This window comes from Pelodiscus sinensis, chromosome 28 (genome assembly GCF_049634645.1).
Source record: "Pelodiscus sinensis isolate JC-2024 chromosome 28, ASM4963464v1, whole genome shotgun sequence".
In the NCBI taxonomy this organism is placed as follows: Eukaryota; Metazoa; Chordata; order Testudines; family Trionychidae; genus Pelodiscus; species Pelodiscus sinensis.
In genome coordinates, this window is record NC_134738.1 from 8,703,934 (window position 1) to 8,722,137 (window position 18,204).

The 18,204-nt window shown below is 48.1% G+C and overlaps 1 protein-coding gene across 4 annotated transcripts in view; it reads right to left on the reverse strand.

Annotated features, from left to right (window-relative positions):
- Nucleotides 1–18,204, reverse strand: part of DPYSL2 (dihydropyrimidinase like 2) — a 91,756-nt gene that overhangs the window by 17,559 nt on the left and 55,993 nt on the right. For all 4 annotated transcript variants that reach the window (XM_075911075.1, XM_075911071.1, XM_075911072.1 and 1 more), the window contains exons 4-8: nt 17,496–17,660; nt 15,093–15,154; nt 13,274–13,354; nt 12,376–12,444; nt 7,266–7,386 (exon numbers count right to left, since the gene is read on the reverse strand). In XM_075911075.1, coding sequence (XP_075767190.1) covers nt 7,266–7,386; nt 12,376–12,444; nt 13,274–13,354; nt 15,093–15,154; nt 17,496–17,660 — 498 coding nt within the window. The remainder of the gene's footprint in view (nt 1–7,265; nt 7,387–12,375; nt 12,445–13,273; nt 13,355–15,092; nt 15,155–17,495; nt 17,661–18,204) is intronic.

Below are 18,204 nucleotides of genomic sequence, written 5' to 3' on the forward strand. Positions count from 1 at the left end.
GTGGATATTCAGCATTCCCTGAAACTCATCTATGGCAGCTCAGGTCAGGCACCTAAAACAACCGGTTGCTTTTGAACATGTACATGCCTCTCAGTATCTGTGAGTTATCAGTGACAGTCTTGTTTCTGATGAGCATTTAAAACAGCAGGAGTTGCACAGTCCTGTTACAAGATTGCTACGTCTGAAAGCAATCTTTAAATCCTGCCTTTAAAGACTTGTAAATACCCAGTTTATTGGAGCCCTCATACCGGGACCATACAGATAAGGGGGAAGGGAAGCAACAGTGTGTCTAAAGGCTCATTATCAGATAAATCAGAAGGGATCTGATAAAAATAGAGCAGAATGAAAATGTTGTTATACATTTACAGTAATGCTGTCAACCAGACTGGGGCCCACAGTGCGAGGTGCTGTACATACACAGAGAGAATTTCTGCCCAGAAGAGTGTAGAGCCTGAATAGAAAGGATAAAGGGAAGAAGAAAGGACGTATTATCCTTGCTTTACAGAGGGGGAACTGAGGCACAGTGAAGATAGATGCCAACGTCTGTGGCACAGCAAGGAAACGAAACCAGATCTCGAGCCACAGTCTTGTGTTTTCACCACAAAGCCATCCTTCCTCTTCAGAGAAATGTTTCCAACCACAGCAGGGAACAGCCCATGTTTTAGGGCATGATTCTTTACATGGGTGGGGACCACCATCACCGCCTGTCTACAGAGCACATTTTGGAGGCTGTCACTTCTCTGTAAGCTCTGACAATTACTAGAACTACTGAACTACTAATCAAATGAACCACTCTGAGAGCTAACGAATGTACCCGTCTCCTGGGCATCCACGCACAGTTCCTTACTCCCATCCTAAGAAGGGATTTGGGGCGCGCTCAGTTTTCAGACTCCAAGAACAGGCGAAAGGGAGGCACCGATCATTGAATCTGGCCACTTTCGTGCGACACTCGAGGACTGATGATGCAGCCTAAAGACCAGGCCTGGAGCGTGGATGGTATGTTGGCCTCCAACCCCACCACAGGGACAGCTGAAGAGACGATTCTCCAGCCTGGAGGAAGAGCCTTCTTGGGAGCACGCACAGCAAACAGGTCCAGGGATTGGGGAACCGGACCCCAAAGGGAAAGCTGGATGTGAAAGGCAAGCCTGTTGGACCCAGTACATTGGGGGAATTGTTCTCTCAAGCAATCGTTCCTCTTGCAGGGCTGCCAAGGACACTGTCTGCAGGGAATATTCACCATGCAAATCACCATGTGCATCTGGCTTTACATAAAGTTCTCTTTTTTTCCCCAGTCAGAAATCAATTCCCTTTTGTTCCTTCGTTTGGAAGTTCTTCAGTGACTCACTCTACCAGCTCAGGGCTGATGGGCGTTGGCTGTGTGGCCTTCTCTCTGTTGTGTAACCAGGCTTTGCATGGATTTTTTTAAAGCTTTATACAAAAATTCACCTATTAGGGGCAAATGTCACTTGACCAAGAATTGTGCATTAGCCTCCACTAAAGAGAAAGGATGGCCGAGTGGTATGGGCTCCTACAAAACAGACAGCTTCAATTTCCTTACACTACCACAAACTTCCAAAGCGGCCTTGGTCAAGTCACTTAGCCTCTCTGTGGATCCGTTCCCAATCGGTATAATGGAGATAATACTTCTTCCCTACCTCCTAGCGGGACTATTAAAAGCCTATCATTCTATGAGTAGGCCCTGGTCTACACTAGAGCTTTACTTCAAAATAACCCCCTTTGACCAAATTAGAAAGTGGACTGTCCATGCTACCAAGACCGTTATTTCGAAATCTGTACTCCTGCTTTCCTTGGAGAATAGCAGCAATTTTGAAATAGTTATTTCAAAATAGCAGTAGTGTGGTGCCGCTATTTCAAAATAATTACTCCCCAGAGTAATTCACACCAACTACTCCCCAGTATTTTCTAGGACTCTAAGTTGAGGTAGCGCATCCACATTATCGGAGCCTGCCTCGGACTAATTTCAAGGCTTCCCCGTAATGAGGACACACTATTTCGATTTTGTTATTTCGGGAGTTCTTAAATCGATTTTAGTTATTTTGAAATAGTTTCCTAGTGTAGAAACAGCCTAGGAGATCAACCGAGAGCTAGCGAACCAGAGCAGCAACCAGGGAAGACAACACGACCTCTGGTGTGAGTTTGAATGTTAGTTGTGTGCTTGCTTGCCACCTGCAATGATGTGTATTGCAATGAAAGCAGCACATACGATTAGCTGCCTTGCAGCAGGGGGCGTATGTCTGCATTTGGCGCAAGCAACTCATGGCCCTCAGCAACCGAGTACAGGCTCGTGAGAGTGGCTGAACTGGAGGAGTTAATGGTGACGGGGGTATGTAGCAAGGACCTCCAGGAACACAGCAAAGTGGTCTCGGCCCCAGTCTGACAGCCTCCCTGCTGTGAAGAAGGATGAAAGCCTCAAAGGAGAACATCAAAGGTATAGTCAACCTGTGGAACTCCTTGCCAGAGGAGGCTGTGAAGGCTAGGACTATAATAGAGTTTAAAGAGAAGCTAAATAATTTCATGGAGGTTGGGTCCATAAAAGGCTATTAGCCAGGGGATAAAATGGTGTCCTTGGCCTCTGTCAGTCAGAGGCTGGAGAGGGATGGCAGGAGACAAATCGCTTGATCATTGTCTTCGGTCCACCCTCTCTGGGGCACCTGGTGCTGGCCACTGTTGGCAGACAGGATACTGGGCTAGATGGACCTTTGGTCTGACCCAGTACGGCCGTTCTTATGTTCTTATCAAGCTGGAGCAGAGGGCAATGATCCCAGAGTAGCGGCCCTCCTTCCAGGTGATGTCATGGTAGCCTCTCTGACTCAGGATACCACCCCCCAGTTATTAGCAAGAGCCAGGTAATAGGAATAGAGGATCTGATCATTAGAAATAAAGATAGTGGGGTAACCAGGAGAAATGCATGGTGTATTGCCGGTCAGGTACAAAGGTTGTAGACATCTTGAGATATCCGGACAGACTTACGTGCAGTACTGATAGAAATTGAAGAGAAGCAAAGTCTCATTCAGTTAGAGCATTTGAGTTAGAAGGAGAGGCTGAGGGATTTGGGATGACTTAGTCTACAGAAGAGAAGGGTGATTTGATAGCAGCCACCCTGAAGGGGGGGTTCCAAAGAGGATGGAGAGAGGCTGTTCTCAGTGGTGACAGATGGCAGAACGAGGAGCAATGGTCTCAAGTTGCAGTGGGGGAGGTCTAGGTTGGATATTAGGAAAAACTATTTCACTGGGAGGGTGGGAAAGCCCTGGGATGGATTCCCTAGGGAGGTGGTGGAATCTCGATCCCTAGAGGTTTTTAAGTCCCGGCTTGACAAAGTCACGACTGGGATGATTTAGTTGGGATTGGTCCTGCTTTTATCAAGGGGTTGGACTCAAAGTCTTCTTGGGATCTTCTCCAGCCCTATGATTCTTTGATTCTAGGATTATGTTGTAGAGTGGACTCATTTGGGAAAAAGACCAAATACTCCTGCACCAAGCAACTGATGTTAACACAATGTACACTATGATGAAATGTTTTCAAGATCAGCTTCAATCTCTGGGCCAAGACACAACCTATGCAGCATATGATGAAGGAATCTGTGGCAAAGCACAGTTGATTAAACGGCGCGGTCACAACAAAGCTGACAAAGATCACCCTGAGATGGAAAGCATGCATCATGCAATGAATGTCACGGGTCATACAGGCACTGTGATGGAGGAAAGTGAATTTCAAGACATCCATGGGGGAGCCAACATTCACAATGCTTTAGTCATCAGCTGCAGCTTATAACCACAGCATTAAATTCCACAAACTCAAGAGTGAGGTAAGGAGCTGCTCAAAATGGATGTAACATTTCGAAATGGAGTCCTCATGAACAATTATGTTCTCCCAAAACATGAAAAGAGATACATCTTGGAGAAACCTTGAACACACACTGCCGCATTTGAAGCTGTTGAGAAGCCACATCAAGAAACCAGAATGGAAGCAGACTTCATGAACCATGCCCAGTCATTCCACCAATTCATGGACACTTATGTCACCCAAGGAAAAGAACTGTTCAGATACATTTCAGTTCTGGAAAAATCAGACAGCAGGTCTCTCCCTTGTACTGATCGAATTCATAGCAGCAAAGACAATAACAACTCCAGGGAGACTATTGCACTTGATGTCCAGCAGAGTCATGTGAGTTGGACAAGACAGGCTAGCCAGATATGCATCACAGAATCCTTGTATACTAGAACTGGAAAGGACCTCGACTCGAGTCCCCTGCCCTCACAGCAGGACCACACACCGTATCTAGATCGTCCCTGATAGATGTCTATCCAACCTGCTCTTAAATATCTCCAGTGATGGAGATTCCACAACTTCCCTAGGCAATTTGTTCTAGTGTTTAACCACCCTGATAGGTAGGAAGTTTTTCCTAAAGTCCAACCTAAACCTCCCTTGCTGCAATTTAAGCCTATTGCTTCTTCTCCTATCATAAGAGGCCAAGGAGAACAATTTTTCTCCCCTCCTCCTTGTAACACCCTTTTAGATACTTGAAAACAGCTATCACGTCCCCTCTCTGGCTTCGCTTTTCCAAACTAAACAAGCCCAATTCTTCCCTCCTAGGTCATGTTCTCTAGACCTTTCATCATTTTTGTTGCTCTTCTCTGGGCCTTCTCCAATTTCTCCACATCTTTCTTGAAATCTGGTGCCCAGAACTGGACACAATACTCCAACTGAGACCTAATCAGCGCAGAGTAGAGTGGAAGAATGACTTTACGTGTCTTGCTCACAACACTCCTGTTCATGCATCCCAGAATCGTGTTTGCCTTTTTTGCAACCGTGTCACACCCTTGACTTATATTTAGCTTGTGATCCACTATGACTCCTAGATCCCTTTCTGCCGTACTCCTTCCTAGACAGTCGTTTCCCATTCTGTGTGAGAGAAACTGATTGTTCCTTCCTACGTGGCCCTAGATGATCGTCAAGAAGCAGTATACTGAGCTGCCAGACCCTTTGGTGGTGGATGGTCTGATAGAGCCATAGAGCAGTCTCTCAGCAAGGACAGTGGGAAGTGACAGCGCCTTTGTACAGAAGATAAGGCTCTGGCCACGGAATACCTGACGGCACGTTTTGAGGCAGTTGCAGAACACAGCCTTCAGCAACAGAGCTCCACCAAGAAGCTGCCCCAAAGTGCGTGGCTGTGAACGAAACTGCTGTCGGAGAGATCAGAAAAGCTGTGACTGACAGAAGGACAATCCATGTGGCCCTGAGCCTGGAAGACAAGGGAGCCACTCGGAAACTCTGCAGCATCTTCTGCAGCCCCACCAGACACCGCACAAAGTGTGTGCACGAGGAGAACAGAACCAAAGCGACTTGCAAGCAATAGGTTGCAACGGGTGAGGCAGATTTCTCTGACCCCACCAAAAGACAGAATCTCAAATCATTTGGTCACCTCAATAGGAGAGCTAAAGCAGCAACAGACTGTCCAAGCAATTGCTATCGATTTTCTGACAGTCAGCAAGCTGAGTGTTCGGCCACACCGTCCCATCACTGTATGAATGCACCCGGTCATTTCTGGTGATCCCTCTAGGCCCTAAGAGAGGCCTGATGCTCCTTGTACCATCCCAGTTCTGTGGCTAAAAGAGCCCTGGATCCCTTCTGACCAGCTCTGCATGAATTTAACAGGAACCAGGGGTCTAGGCAGAGGTGACACATTCCTGCAGCTGGGGGAGGAGCGTGGGGGGACGCACCCAGCTCTGACAATTCAAATCGAGGGGGGCACATGACCTGTCTAGAGGAGCATGTGACTCCACATGTCCCCCTTCCCTCCCCACTCAAGACTTCTCTCCCCCCCGAATTGGAGTCTGCTGCAGTAAGTGCCAATTCTTCCAGCACCTTGCACCCACATGGAAACTGATGTCACTTGTGTCGTGGTTTGGTTTCATTTAGACTGCATCAACTTCAATCCAATCCGGGAGTGCACAAGGGGAAAAAAATCCTCCTGCTTAACCGCCCACCTCCAGATGATTTAAATGGAAATTAACCAGGCTTGAGGAGCAGCGTAAGGGGATGAAACCGGAGCTCTCGCTGCTGTTTCGTTGTCATTCCCCTGGGTCTGGAATGCGGTGATGTCATTTGCTCGCCCAGCTTCAGCACATCGCCCACTTAGGGCCAGTGCAGCTCACTTCTTCCTCCGCCGTCAGTCGGAGAAGCGGGAAGCAACGCGCCCAAGTCCCCGCCAGTGTTGAATTTGGCCCAACGCAGTGATATGGGAGACAGGCATCAGGAAGCCGAGAACATTTCTCTCCACTCCAGCTGCCTCGGGGAGATCGTGTTCATTTCTGGGCACGGAAGGGAGCCGTCACGAAGAAAGACGGGGGGCGGTGGAAGGACTGAGTTCCAAGGAAAGAGCTTTGTTTAATATGGCTGAATGGGGGAGCGGCAGGGCCTCAGAACTGGATCACACTGCTTGGCAGGCCGGATCTGGCCCGCAGAAGCCCTCTTGCCCACCCCTCATTCAGGAGGAGTTCTTGTCCAGACACACAAACTCCTTCAAATATACAGGAGATTATTAAAGGCAGGGCACCTGATAACTGTCTAACAAAGGAACTTACTGAGGGTAAGGCTGTGTCCAGACTCCATGCCTCCGTCGACGGAGGCATGTAGATTAGCCAGATCGGAAGAGGGAAATGAAGCCGCGATTAAAATAATCGCGGCTTCATTTAAATTTAAATGGCTGCCCCGATCTGCCGATCAGCTGTTTGTCGGTAGATCGGGAGAGTCTGGACGCGATGCCCCGACAAAGAAGCCTTTCTTCATCGACACAGGTAAACCTGGTTTCACGAGGCTTACCTGTGCCGATGAAGAAAGGCTTCTTTGTCGGGGCATCGCGTCCAGACTCTCCCGATCTGCCGACAAACAGCTGATCGGCAGAGCGGGGCAGCCATTTAAATTTAAATGAAGCCGCGATTATTTTAATCGCGGCTTCATTTCCCTCTTCCGATCTGGCTAATCTACATGCCTCCGTCGACGGAGGCATGGAGTCTGGACACAGCCTAACAGGATACATGACAAAGAGAGAACATTTGGGCTGGAGATCAGGAAAAATTTCCTAACAGCCCGGCAGTGTTCCCATGGGGAGCGACACAGAGCCGGTTACTTGAGACGTATAAAACGCAGGAAAATGTCCTTCCAGGAACAATCCAGCTTGGAAGGGAGACAGGCTGGCTGAGCTCATAGGACGTTTCCATCGTTAGCAGCTACGAATAACTTACCCTTTTTCCTGGCCTGAGCAATCACATCGGCGGCACTTTTGCTCATCACCTTGGTGATGTACAGGGGGCAGTTGGTTTGGTTGGCGATGGTGATTGCCCGATTCACGGCTTCCGCCTCCACCTACAAAATAAAGCCACCTGCACATTAGAACCCGCTTGGCTTGGCAGGGCCAGCTCTTCCAACCCCCCCCGAGTTACACCTTTGTTTTCTTCCAAGCAGAGGGTGCGTGGGACTCAAAGGAAGGGGGAGGGCTTGGTGGCCTTAAATCATTTAGATTTCAGGCTGCTGCAGGGACTGGACTGGCTCTGGGCATAAACTGGGCAGACTTGAGAGCTGCTCTAATGTACAGCCTCTCTGCACACAGGCTGCTCTGCAGCATCTAAAATCCCCATAGATGGTCCAGGCAATTGCTCCAGTCCTGCCCCCAGGTTCCTCCTGCCACACCCCCTCTGCTGGGGCTTTTCCTTCCCAGGCTGGATCCAGGGTTTACAGCTTTCATGCCACTCCCATTCTGTTTCCTGGTTTACAGGAGCTGGACCAGCTGTGACAATTTTACCGGCAGGATTTTTCCATGCAAGAACAGATCATACACCTAATAGTATCACCATCTTCTCTGTGTATGCTCAGCACTGCGCTGAAATGCTTTCTGCCTCGAGCATTTTACTAACATTACACCTTTTATCAGAGGATAGCATGTTTCCCCATAAACAACCCACCAGTCATTAAGTGCTGCACACAGGAGAAAATACCTTCCTGACCTCTGCAGACAATACACCCAGAAGCATGAGATTTGACTGCCAATCTCATGCATTACTACACATTGTGGGCAGTTTCTTTATTCAGTCACAGGCCTAGCAGTGAAATTGACCCTTGTGCAGAGGGCCAACACAATGAATGTGTTAAGCCCTAAAAAGTCATCCATAGTGTGCATGATCATTATGACGATGCAGTTTCCATAATACTCTCCAAAAAGTGAGTAATCAAATGTTAACTTAGCAAAGCCATCAGTGCCCTGTCCCACGTAGGGGGAAGATCACATTAGCCGTATATTTTAGGAAACCTCCTAAACTGTATCCTCCCACCACAATTTTTCGCCTGGGCTCTATTGCGATGTGCAAAGCTCCACAAAATTACAACAATGAACACCTTGTTGCACAAGGAAATAAGATCCCCTTACAAATTCTGCAGGAGCAATTTAGGTTGCAGCTATATCTGGCCCTAGAATTTATCTAGCCATAATAGGAGCCTTTCACAGACGTTTGAGTGTCCTCTTGGAGAATCTAATCAATCCACAGCAGAAATGTAGAGAGGCCTGCAAATCCGCAGCTATCCACTTAATATCCGCCTCTGTGGAAGTGGATCATTTTTGTGGATATGGATGTGGATACAAATTTTGTATCCACGTAGGGCTCTAGAAATCTAAGCACAGTTCAATAATATTACCTAATATTTTATGGTCCTTCAGTTCTTGAATAGCCTAGGTTCAGATCCTTAACTGAACACTAAATTATTTAAAAAACAACAAATAGTCTAGTAGCACCTTAAAGACTAACAAAACATGCAGGTGGTATGATGAGCTTTCGTGGGCAAAACCAACTTCTTTTCATGGGTTTTGCCCACAAAAGCTCATGATACCATCGACATGTTTTGTTAGTCTTTAAGGTGCTACTAGACTATTTGTTGTTTTTTAAGGTTTTCCTGTTACAGACTAACTCGGCTACCCCTCTGAAGCCTTTTTACTAAATTAATTAAATGCCCGACTCCTACATGGCGCTTTTCATCAGTTCTCAGAGTGCTCGATAAAAAGAGGTGAGCAGCACGCGCCCCAAAATGCAGTGATGACAATGAAAGAACTCCCAGTCATTTATGGTTCAGGCACAGGCCTGGAAAAAAACAAGGACTGCCAGGAAACAAGGAGCAACCCACTCGCTTATTCCCCACCCCAGGGGAGGGACAGGCCTTGATACAGTGGTGAGCCGGTGTGAGGAGACAAGTCTACAGCTGCCGGCCCTGTCGCCAGATGGTTACATCTTGCAGGAATTAGGCCTGTTAGATGCGGAGCCCCTTCCACTCAACGGAAACTTCAGCCCCTTTCAGGATGAGGCCCGTCAATAAACCTTTGTTGTCAGGGAGCCGAACGTGGCCATGGCGCCATTAGCTGCATGGAATCAGCTCCCCTCAGGTGCGAACGTGGCTCCTCAGGAAATGGGCAGTGGGACCGCTGCTCCGAGGAGGCAAACTCAACGCCCCCCCCCTTCCTCCCAAGGTCCTGCCCCAAAGCTGCCCCTCCCCTTAAAAAGAAAAACCCTGAGGGGTCCCCTGGACCAAAGGAGCCCTCCTCCGCCTGCCTCGGTGACTACAGACCGAGCTGCCTGCTGAGCCTCCACATCCCTGGCCCCGAGCAACAGGCCGACCCCAAGCGCCTCTCTGAGCGCTGGGCCGGTCCCAGTGCCACCACACGCTGGCTGGCCCCGGTGCAGAGCCCAGTTGCAGCCTACCCGAGCGCCAGCTCCTTCCACCCGAAAGGCCCCGCCCAGGGTCTGTAAGCTCACTGCATCACCCCTCGCTCCCCCAGCGCCTGGAGGAGGGACCTGGTGAGCAGTTGGCCCTTCGGGGGTGGGGAACGGAGAGGCGGTGGCATTAGGGTTCTCAGGGAAGCGGGGGCACTGCGGCCCATTGTCCAGTGGCAGCGATACCCGCCGCCCACTCCCGATGACTTGGGCTGCTTCTCATTTCAGACCGCAGCACGAGCGGCGCAGGGAACGATGAGTGAGCGTCTGCGCGTCTCCTTCAAGCCGCAGGAGGCAGATGTCACTGCCTCCCCCCCGTACAGGAACGGCCCATCCATCACATCAGAGAGTGGGATTCCTTAGGATGTACGTCGAAGGCCTCAGCTAATCCTCCAGGATGCTGGGCATCCTCTTTTCCCTTTGAAGTCCATGGGAGCGGAGGGTGCTCGGCGGCGTGAACCCAAGTGTCATGCAGTTCTCCTCCGATGCCCCCATCTGTTATTGTTTTCCTTATGCAACCAGAAAAATATGCAAAGGAATACAAGGATGGATGGGAAATCTGGATGCAGATGTTTGCACACAGCTTCCAGGAGCCAACAATGGGGGGGAAAGGAGAGGGCTTGTGTTCCACTCAGGCCGGGCAGCGTTCCTCTCAATCCACAACAGCGTTTGAAATGGAAAGATTTATGGCTGGCACTGAAATGTCTTTGGATGCTCCTTGATTGGAGGGAAAATAAATAAGGAAAAGGGACGGGGAGGGGGGGGGAGAGCTGTGCAAATGATTTCACCCACATCTGGCACCCTCAGCAAAGCCCTGATGCTCTGGAAGATTAATCAGAATCTTCTTGTACAGAATGGACAGCCTGCACAAAGCCAGGCCTTCATGGTGAAATGTCCTGCCCAGAGACGCTGAAAGTTTAGAGGAGTACAAGACAGTAGGAACAGAATTTAGGACCAAAATTTGTGTTGTTACTTATGTAACAATTTTCAAAAGGACCCAAAGAGATTTAGGTATCAACTGCCCACTTAATTTCAGTATGATGTGGGAACCTAATCCCAGAGAAATCAATGGGAGAGGAAGTATGATTCGAGGATTAGGACACCAGTTTCAGTCACAACTCCGCCACATATTTCCTGTATGACCTTGGTCAAGTCACTCTGTCTCTCTCTCTCTCTCTCTGCCTCAGTTTCCCCATGTGTAAAACAGGAGTCTTTCACACTTCCCTACCTCACAGGAGTAAATACATTCAAGATCATGAGTTGATCATGAGTTTATATGGGGGCCATATAAAAACCTGAGACAGATAGAACTTTGATCCTATATATACAAACTCACACTTACTTTTAAAGAAGTTTTGCCCAAACAAGGACCAAGTAAACAATAAATACAAACCTGAGAGTATGGAGCACAGAGAACTGAATTGTAGTGACAATCCAATGCAAAGTCAAATCCAAAAGCCTTTTACTTGGGCAAATTTCCTGAGTTAATGGGAATCTGCTGACATCTGAACTGTGCAAGAACCCCAGGATTTTGACCCAAGTAAAATCAGAATACGGTTTTCAGGACCAAGACCATTATGAAAGAAAAGGAAAGTGCTGAATAGTTTCACCTTGCACACAGCAACCCGTGTCCCATCAGGGTTCTGGGTGTGGCCTGTGATACGTTTTGTTTACTGCTGCCCACGCACAGCGTTGCCACATTCCACTGGTTTCCATCTGCCTAGTTTTTTCCTCTCCCAGTATTACTAAAACGACCTACCTACAAAGCCACAGAACGTGAGGTGAAGGGTGCGCAGCTTGCACACAGAACTGACTGAGAGCCGTGCGCCCCTCTGCAGCCTATCCCAGCGCTGCTACGGTTCTATCGGCACATCCTGCAAATTCTAGGCATGCAAACGTAAGTAGCAAAACTGCTCTGTCCTGGGAGACCGTCTTGATTAAGACAATCTTGCAGCCCACGGAGATGAAGGAGGGCTACTTCTATAGCCCACAAAGTAGCCTCAGTTACCCATCTAGGCTCTCTATCAGCCCCAAGCTACGTGACCTCGGGTAAGGATCTCCAGCCAAAATATTCAAGCGTCCGTTAATTTGTGCCTCCCACTCTGGAACACGTGGTTTTCAAAGGGACTGAGCATCCACAACTCCCACTGGCTTGAGAGGTCGTCGTGGGCTCACAGTGCTTCTGCTAGCAAGGCCACGGCATTTCAGGTTGGCTATATCACCAGGGGGCCACCTGATGTTGGTGGGCAGTTTTTGAAATGTGGAGCCTTTAACCTTTCTGCTTCCCATGTGCCAAGGACTAATGAGACTTATAAGGGTCTTCATTTCGAGATCTCAGGACATGCGGCACGTCAGAAATATCTCTGCTATAACAGCCACGGTAATTCCAATCAAAACTAATGGCATCACCATTATCTAGTGTGTATTGCACCCACAGAACAATCTCCTCTGTTCCCCTCCTCTCATCTCAACAGCTCCAAGGCACACGATGGAAACCGTATTTATGGACACATTCACCAAGGCGTGAGGTTCTTACTGGCATTCTAGGACATGACCTAGAATGGGGGGGGGATTAAGTGAAAATGGACAACAGCCTCACCTCTTCAGGCCTACTCAGTACATGTCCTTCAGGGCCCGTGATTCCCAGTTCCAGAATCCTTTGCTGCTCCTAAGGCAGAAAAAAACAGGAAGATGACATCAAACAATGTAGTAACTAATTCCAGCACCTGGAGATATTTGGAAGAGAAGTAAAACTGATATCCCTGTCATTATGCTCCCTGAAGGTCCCATAGTACCTCCATCAAGGCAGGATAATAGATCCAGTTTTCTGACTAACTTCCAGGGTTACCAGAGCTCTGCAAAGCCTTCCAATTCATCCGTAGTGTTGTCATGCCAACCCTTCTTTGAATTTCACTTCACAACCCCGCAAGTTTCACTTGGAGTTTGGTGTTTGAGAAAACAAAATAAACATCCCCCAAATTATCAAGCCTTGCATTGAAAACCTATCCAACTCCAAGCTGCTTCATCTAGGCATCAGGGCCAAATATATTAATTATTATTGTAATATTTCTATTGCAGTAGTACCCAAACCAAATCCAAGACCTATTGGGCTAGGCACTGTGCAAAACATAAGAAATGTTTCTTCACTTCCTGTATTACATTGCTATGTAATATTTATATACATAGTGGCCACCGTCCACCCCAGAGGTGGCTGCATTTCAGTGATGAGTGAAAAGATTTTTGTATACAGTTTGTAACTGCTGTTGAATAAAAGCAACTATATAAACCTGTGACACCATTGCTCTTTTACGGTGTGTTACAGGAGCTGTACGTTTGAAGTTTACCTCTGCTTCCTATAGGGAAGTGTCTAAGGTGGACAGGCAGTGCCTTGACACATTTTAGAGATTTCCTGCTGTGAGTTTTAAGCGAGGGATTGGGGGCTTCGAAAACCTGACAGCAAAATGCAGCTAAAATTCCAAAACAAAGAGATAAGCTACCTCAGCAATGATATCACCGTTCTCAGCATGAACTTGAGCTATGGCACCTATATCACGGATTACGCTTAGCACTTCGTAAATCTAGGAGAAAGAAGGGAAGCCATTTGTTAGATACCTTTGACTCTGACAAACACTCCAGTGTTCTTGCAGCATAAACTGTTATATAAAACCAAAACAAAAGGAAAAGCTCTCTCTAGCTTGCCCTACACGATAAGTCATTAGACTGGAATTCAGAGTTGGGTGTCAATTCCTGCCCCTTCCACGGATTTGCTGGGGAGTCTTGGGCAAGTCACTTCATGTCTCTGTGCCTCTGTTTTCCCAGCTGCAAAATGGGGATAAGAATAACGGCCTCCTTTCTGGAGCGCTTGCAGACTTACAGGTGAGTAGCACGCTATAAGCAGGGCTTGACAAGTAATGCAATCTAGTCGCCTGTGGCGAGTAGATTACAACCCGGAAGATCGCCGGACAGCGCAGCTGGCGAGCGGGGCTCGCTGCGGTTTGGCAAGCCCTGGATATAAGAGTTATTATTTATTATTATTCCAAGGGAGCAGAAAGCAGGAATTGGTACACTGTCCAGGGCATCACATGTGGAATTTCTAAAAGGACAAAATTTCAAAAATGGCACCTTTAAGGCCTCAAGTCAAGGATGCCCAAGTTTAAAGCACTGGGCCTGATTTTCAAAGCTGGTTAGCTCCTACAACCCTCTCTGCCTTTGATGGGAGTCATGGAAGCTCTGCCCCTCTGACAATGAGGTGTCTTGGATCTTGCGGGGGCACCCCAAAATCGCAGTCAGTGGTCCCTTTTGAAAATGTTGGACGTATTCTTAGATTAAAAAGTACCACATTTTGTCACCTCTGAATCAGTTTTAAGGTGACTTTCAGGCACTGAGGAAAATCTCCAGCACATCACATTTGGGAGCAAAGACCGTCTGCGCTTTGTATATTCCAGCAATGCAATATACCCAGTGCAAAAAGAACTCCCACTGGCCTTTTTTTTTTTTCTTCTTGAGGTCCCAATGACACAACCACAAAGCGCTTTGCCGTGAAAATCAGGCACTGGCATTCTTACTACACAAGTGCCACATCCCCACCCAGGCTGTGTCTAGACTGCAGGCTTCTTTCGAAAGAGGCTCTTTCAAAAGCATCTTTCGAAAGAGCCTCTTTCGAAAGATCGCGTCTAGACTGCAGGCGGATCTTTCGATAGAGGAAATCCGCTTTTTCGAAAGAGAGCACCCAGCGAGTCTGGATGCTCTCTTTCGAAGACGGCCTCTTTACATTGAAGAACGCCTTCCTTCGAAAGAGGAACTTTCGAAGGAAGGTGTTCTTCCTCGTGAAACGAGGTTTACCGCCATCGAAAGAAAAGCCGCGTTCTTTCGAAATAATTTCGAAAGAACGCGGCTTGAGTCTGGATGCAGGGGAAGTTCTTTCGAAAAAAGGGTACTTTTTTCGAAAGAACCCCTGAGTGTGGACACGGCCCCAGTGAGGCTCTTTGTTGTCCTCTACTGGCCAGACAATAAAGGGCAGCTTATGAGTCTGCTACTGCCTCCAAAAATAAGAGGCCTGGGGTAAAATTGTGGCTTTGCTGAAATCAATGCAAAATTCTGCCATTGACTTCAATGGAGCCCGATTGTCAGTGCTGCTCTTTAAGCGCCAGCAGTAGCAGCTCACGCTTTTCGATCCAGAGGCCTCTGGTTCAATCCCAGCTGATGGCACAACCCGAGTCACTGATACAGGCACAGAACATATGCCAGACAGGACTATGACATCATCTACTCTGACTTCCTGTGTACGCATCACTTGTGAACACAAAACCCTCCTACCTGGGAATCTGTGAGCTGGAAGTGATCTTTGAAGGCCATGTAAACCAGGAAGGAATTCACACCTAGCAGAAACAGAACAAAGAAAATGCCCAGGATGTACACGTCACAGGTATCATCCACGCGGACGCTAGAAGTGAGCCGGGCACAAGTTACATAAACAAAGCGATCCACACTGGTTAATAGATGGGCCATCCAGTCATAACAGCTCAAGAGCCTGATTCTCCTGCCACACGTGTTGGTGAAAATCAGGAGGAACTGCAGCAATGCGAATGGGAATACACAGGCGTGAGTGAGAAGAGAATCAAGTGCAAAGTTCTCAGAGCTAAAACGGACTCTATGGTCTGGGAGCTGAAGAATAAAAGGCTGTGTCTAGACTGGCCAATTTTTCCGGAAAATCAGCCGCTTTTTCAGAAAAACTTGCCAGCTGTCTACACTGGCCGCTTGAATTTCCGCAAAAGCACTGACTTCCTACTGTAAGAAATCAGTGCTTTTTGCGGAAATACTATGCTGCTCCTGTTTGGGCAAAAGTCCCTTTTGCGCAAAACTTTTGCGCAAAAGGGCCAATGTAGACAGCTGAGATTTGTTTTGCGCAAAAAAGCCCTGATTGCGAAAATGGCAATCGGGGCTTTTTTGCACAAAAGCGCGTCTAGATTGGCCACGGACGCTTTTCCGCAAAAAGTGCTTTTGCGGAAAAGCGTCCGTGCCAATCTAGACGCTCTTTTCCGAAAATGCTTTTAACAGAAAACTTTTCCGTTAAAAACATTTCCGGAAAATCATGCCAGTCTAGACCTAGCCAAACAGTCCTAGCCCTGTAAAATTTCACCTGCCTTGAATAAAGAGGTCTCTCCCCTTCCTATGCAATTCTACCACGCTGGCAGGACCAGAGCACCATTAAGACAAGTACACAGACACGATCTTCTTAGCCATGTGGCAATTAGGAACTCCCTTAGTAAGAAAGAGCACACCTTGTAGCAGAAAGCAGAGCTAGGTCCTTAGCGAGTCACTCAACTCCCAAAGGAAGACTTCTTCCAGATTCAGCTTTGTGGGAGGCTGAGCAAGAAAATAAGCAGAATACCTGCAAAACGGGTTCTGGCTGTCTGGTTTCCCAGTCCCACCTGCGAGACAGCTGGGAAATTTCTAACAGTGTTTCTTTCAGAGCATTGCACTGACCAAACCACAGAATGCAAATCTGCCTCCCCTCCCTTGCATTCTCCAGAACATGACAGGGTAACAATTCTTAACCAGGGTGTGCGGTTTGTCGGATGTACGAGGCTGTAGAAGTTTGTTGGATTGTTTAAAACATAAACTGGATGGGAAATGATTCCAGCTGCGGGATGAAATGTGAAGGAAGAGAGAGGTGGGAAAGGCCGATTAGATCATCTTCTCCATCTCCCCCGCTTTCACTGGCCACTGAAGGATTGTCTTCCCGAGCCAGACTCTTCCTCCTCCACTCATTTAACTCCAATGATTTCCCTCGAGTTACTCCTGACTTGCACCACTGCATGCGAAAGGAGAGTCAGGCCACCTCTATCTCCCCCGAAGGACTTACAGGTCTCTTGCTGGCGCTGTCCAGGTGCGGAAGAGACACAAATCCTAGACATGCATCAACATTAGAGATGTAAAACCCTGTTTAATTGGTCCACCAATTAAAGAGGAGGGCGGAAGGGGGGGTTTCACCCCAGCTGGAGCGGCACACCCGCCACAGGCAGGGGCTACTCCAGTGCAGACAGAGCAGCCCCCACCTGTGCACTGGCCAAACTGGAGCAGCCCCTGCCTGTGGGGCACCTGGGCCAGCCACGGACATAGGCTGCCCCAGCTGGGACACCAGAGCAGTTAACCTTAACCAGCCCCTACCAGTTAACCTTAACCAGTAAGCCTCCCGTTAAGGGTGAGGCTCACCGGTTACACGGTCACGTCCCTAATCTCTATCGCTCCTTCAGGGAGATGCCTGTTTCTAGGGAGGGTCCAGATCCTCCGTTGCTGCCGATCACCAAAGCTCCACCGAAGACAACGCAGCTATGCTGAAAAACACCATCTGAGGATCTGGCCTCTATGCTTTGTCCTGAATAACATGGGTAGCCGTCCACATCAGCCTTGGGCAATACCACCGCAGCCATCGCCTCTTCCGCCCTAAACGCAGCCAGCACCGTCTTCCGACTCAATCACCACTCCAGAGAGAAGGAGGCAGAATGGTCCTGCCCTTTACACTAATTTTACTTCTCCAGCCCCCTTACTGCATGGCCTCTTGATGTCCCCACCCCCACCAAAACCAACCACTTCTGAACTCTGACCTGGCCGTCAATTTGGCCAACACAAATAAATAAGAATAAAAATGATTTGCAAGGGCCAATCCTCAGAACCAAAATTTAAAAAAAACATCAATTTAAATGAGCCCAAACTTACCATGATCTTTCACCAGAGCTTCCATCTCCTCCTGCACCCCTTTATGCCACTCCGTGATATCCACGTGCAGAGAGTAATCGCAGCACGACTTGCTATCCGCCCATTCTCGCCACTGGTCAAAGGCACTGAGCAAGCTGGTGCCCAGTTCTGGAACTACATGATCAACTACAGAAAGACAGAAAGCATTGGCAGCAGTGAATGTGCATCCAAAGGCCTTTAGCATCCGTCCAAGAGACAAACTCTGACTTGGTGAAACAGGAGGTTTTCCCACTCGATAAAGGGAAATGAGAGCTTGAAAAGCTCTGTGGTTTTCCCAAAGCCCAGGCAGGGTTCGAGAATCCACTCTGCAATTTGATTACAAGCAAAAACTGAAGGAGGAAATAATTCAGGTACCAAAGAGCATTTTCCTGCAACTGTATGTGAACGAAGCAGATGAAATTCTTAGTTCAAAGTCAGTGCAAATGCAAACCATTGCAGGGAGCGGCACGTACACTTATGCGAACAGTGACTCCCCTGTTTCCTATTAGGGTTACAAACAGAACTTAACAGACAATACCACCCATGAGCATCTGTGAGTCGCTTTCCACACTCAAACTGAGGGACATCCTTGTCTACTCTCTGCCTTAGGAGATGCTGGATAAAGGTACCCAAGGAGGAAGGGAAGGTTGCAAAGTATTTTTTGTATTCTCATAACAGCTGGGGGTTCAGT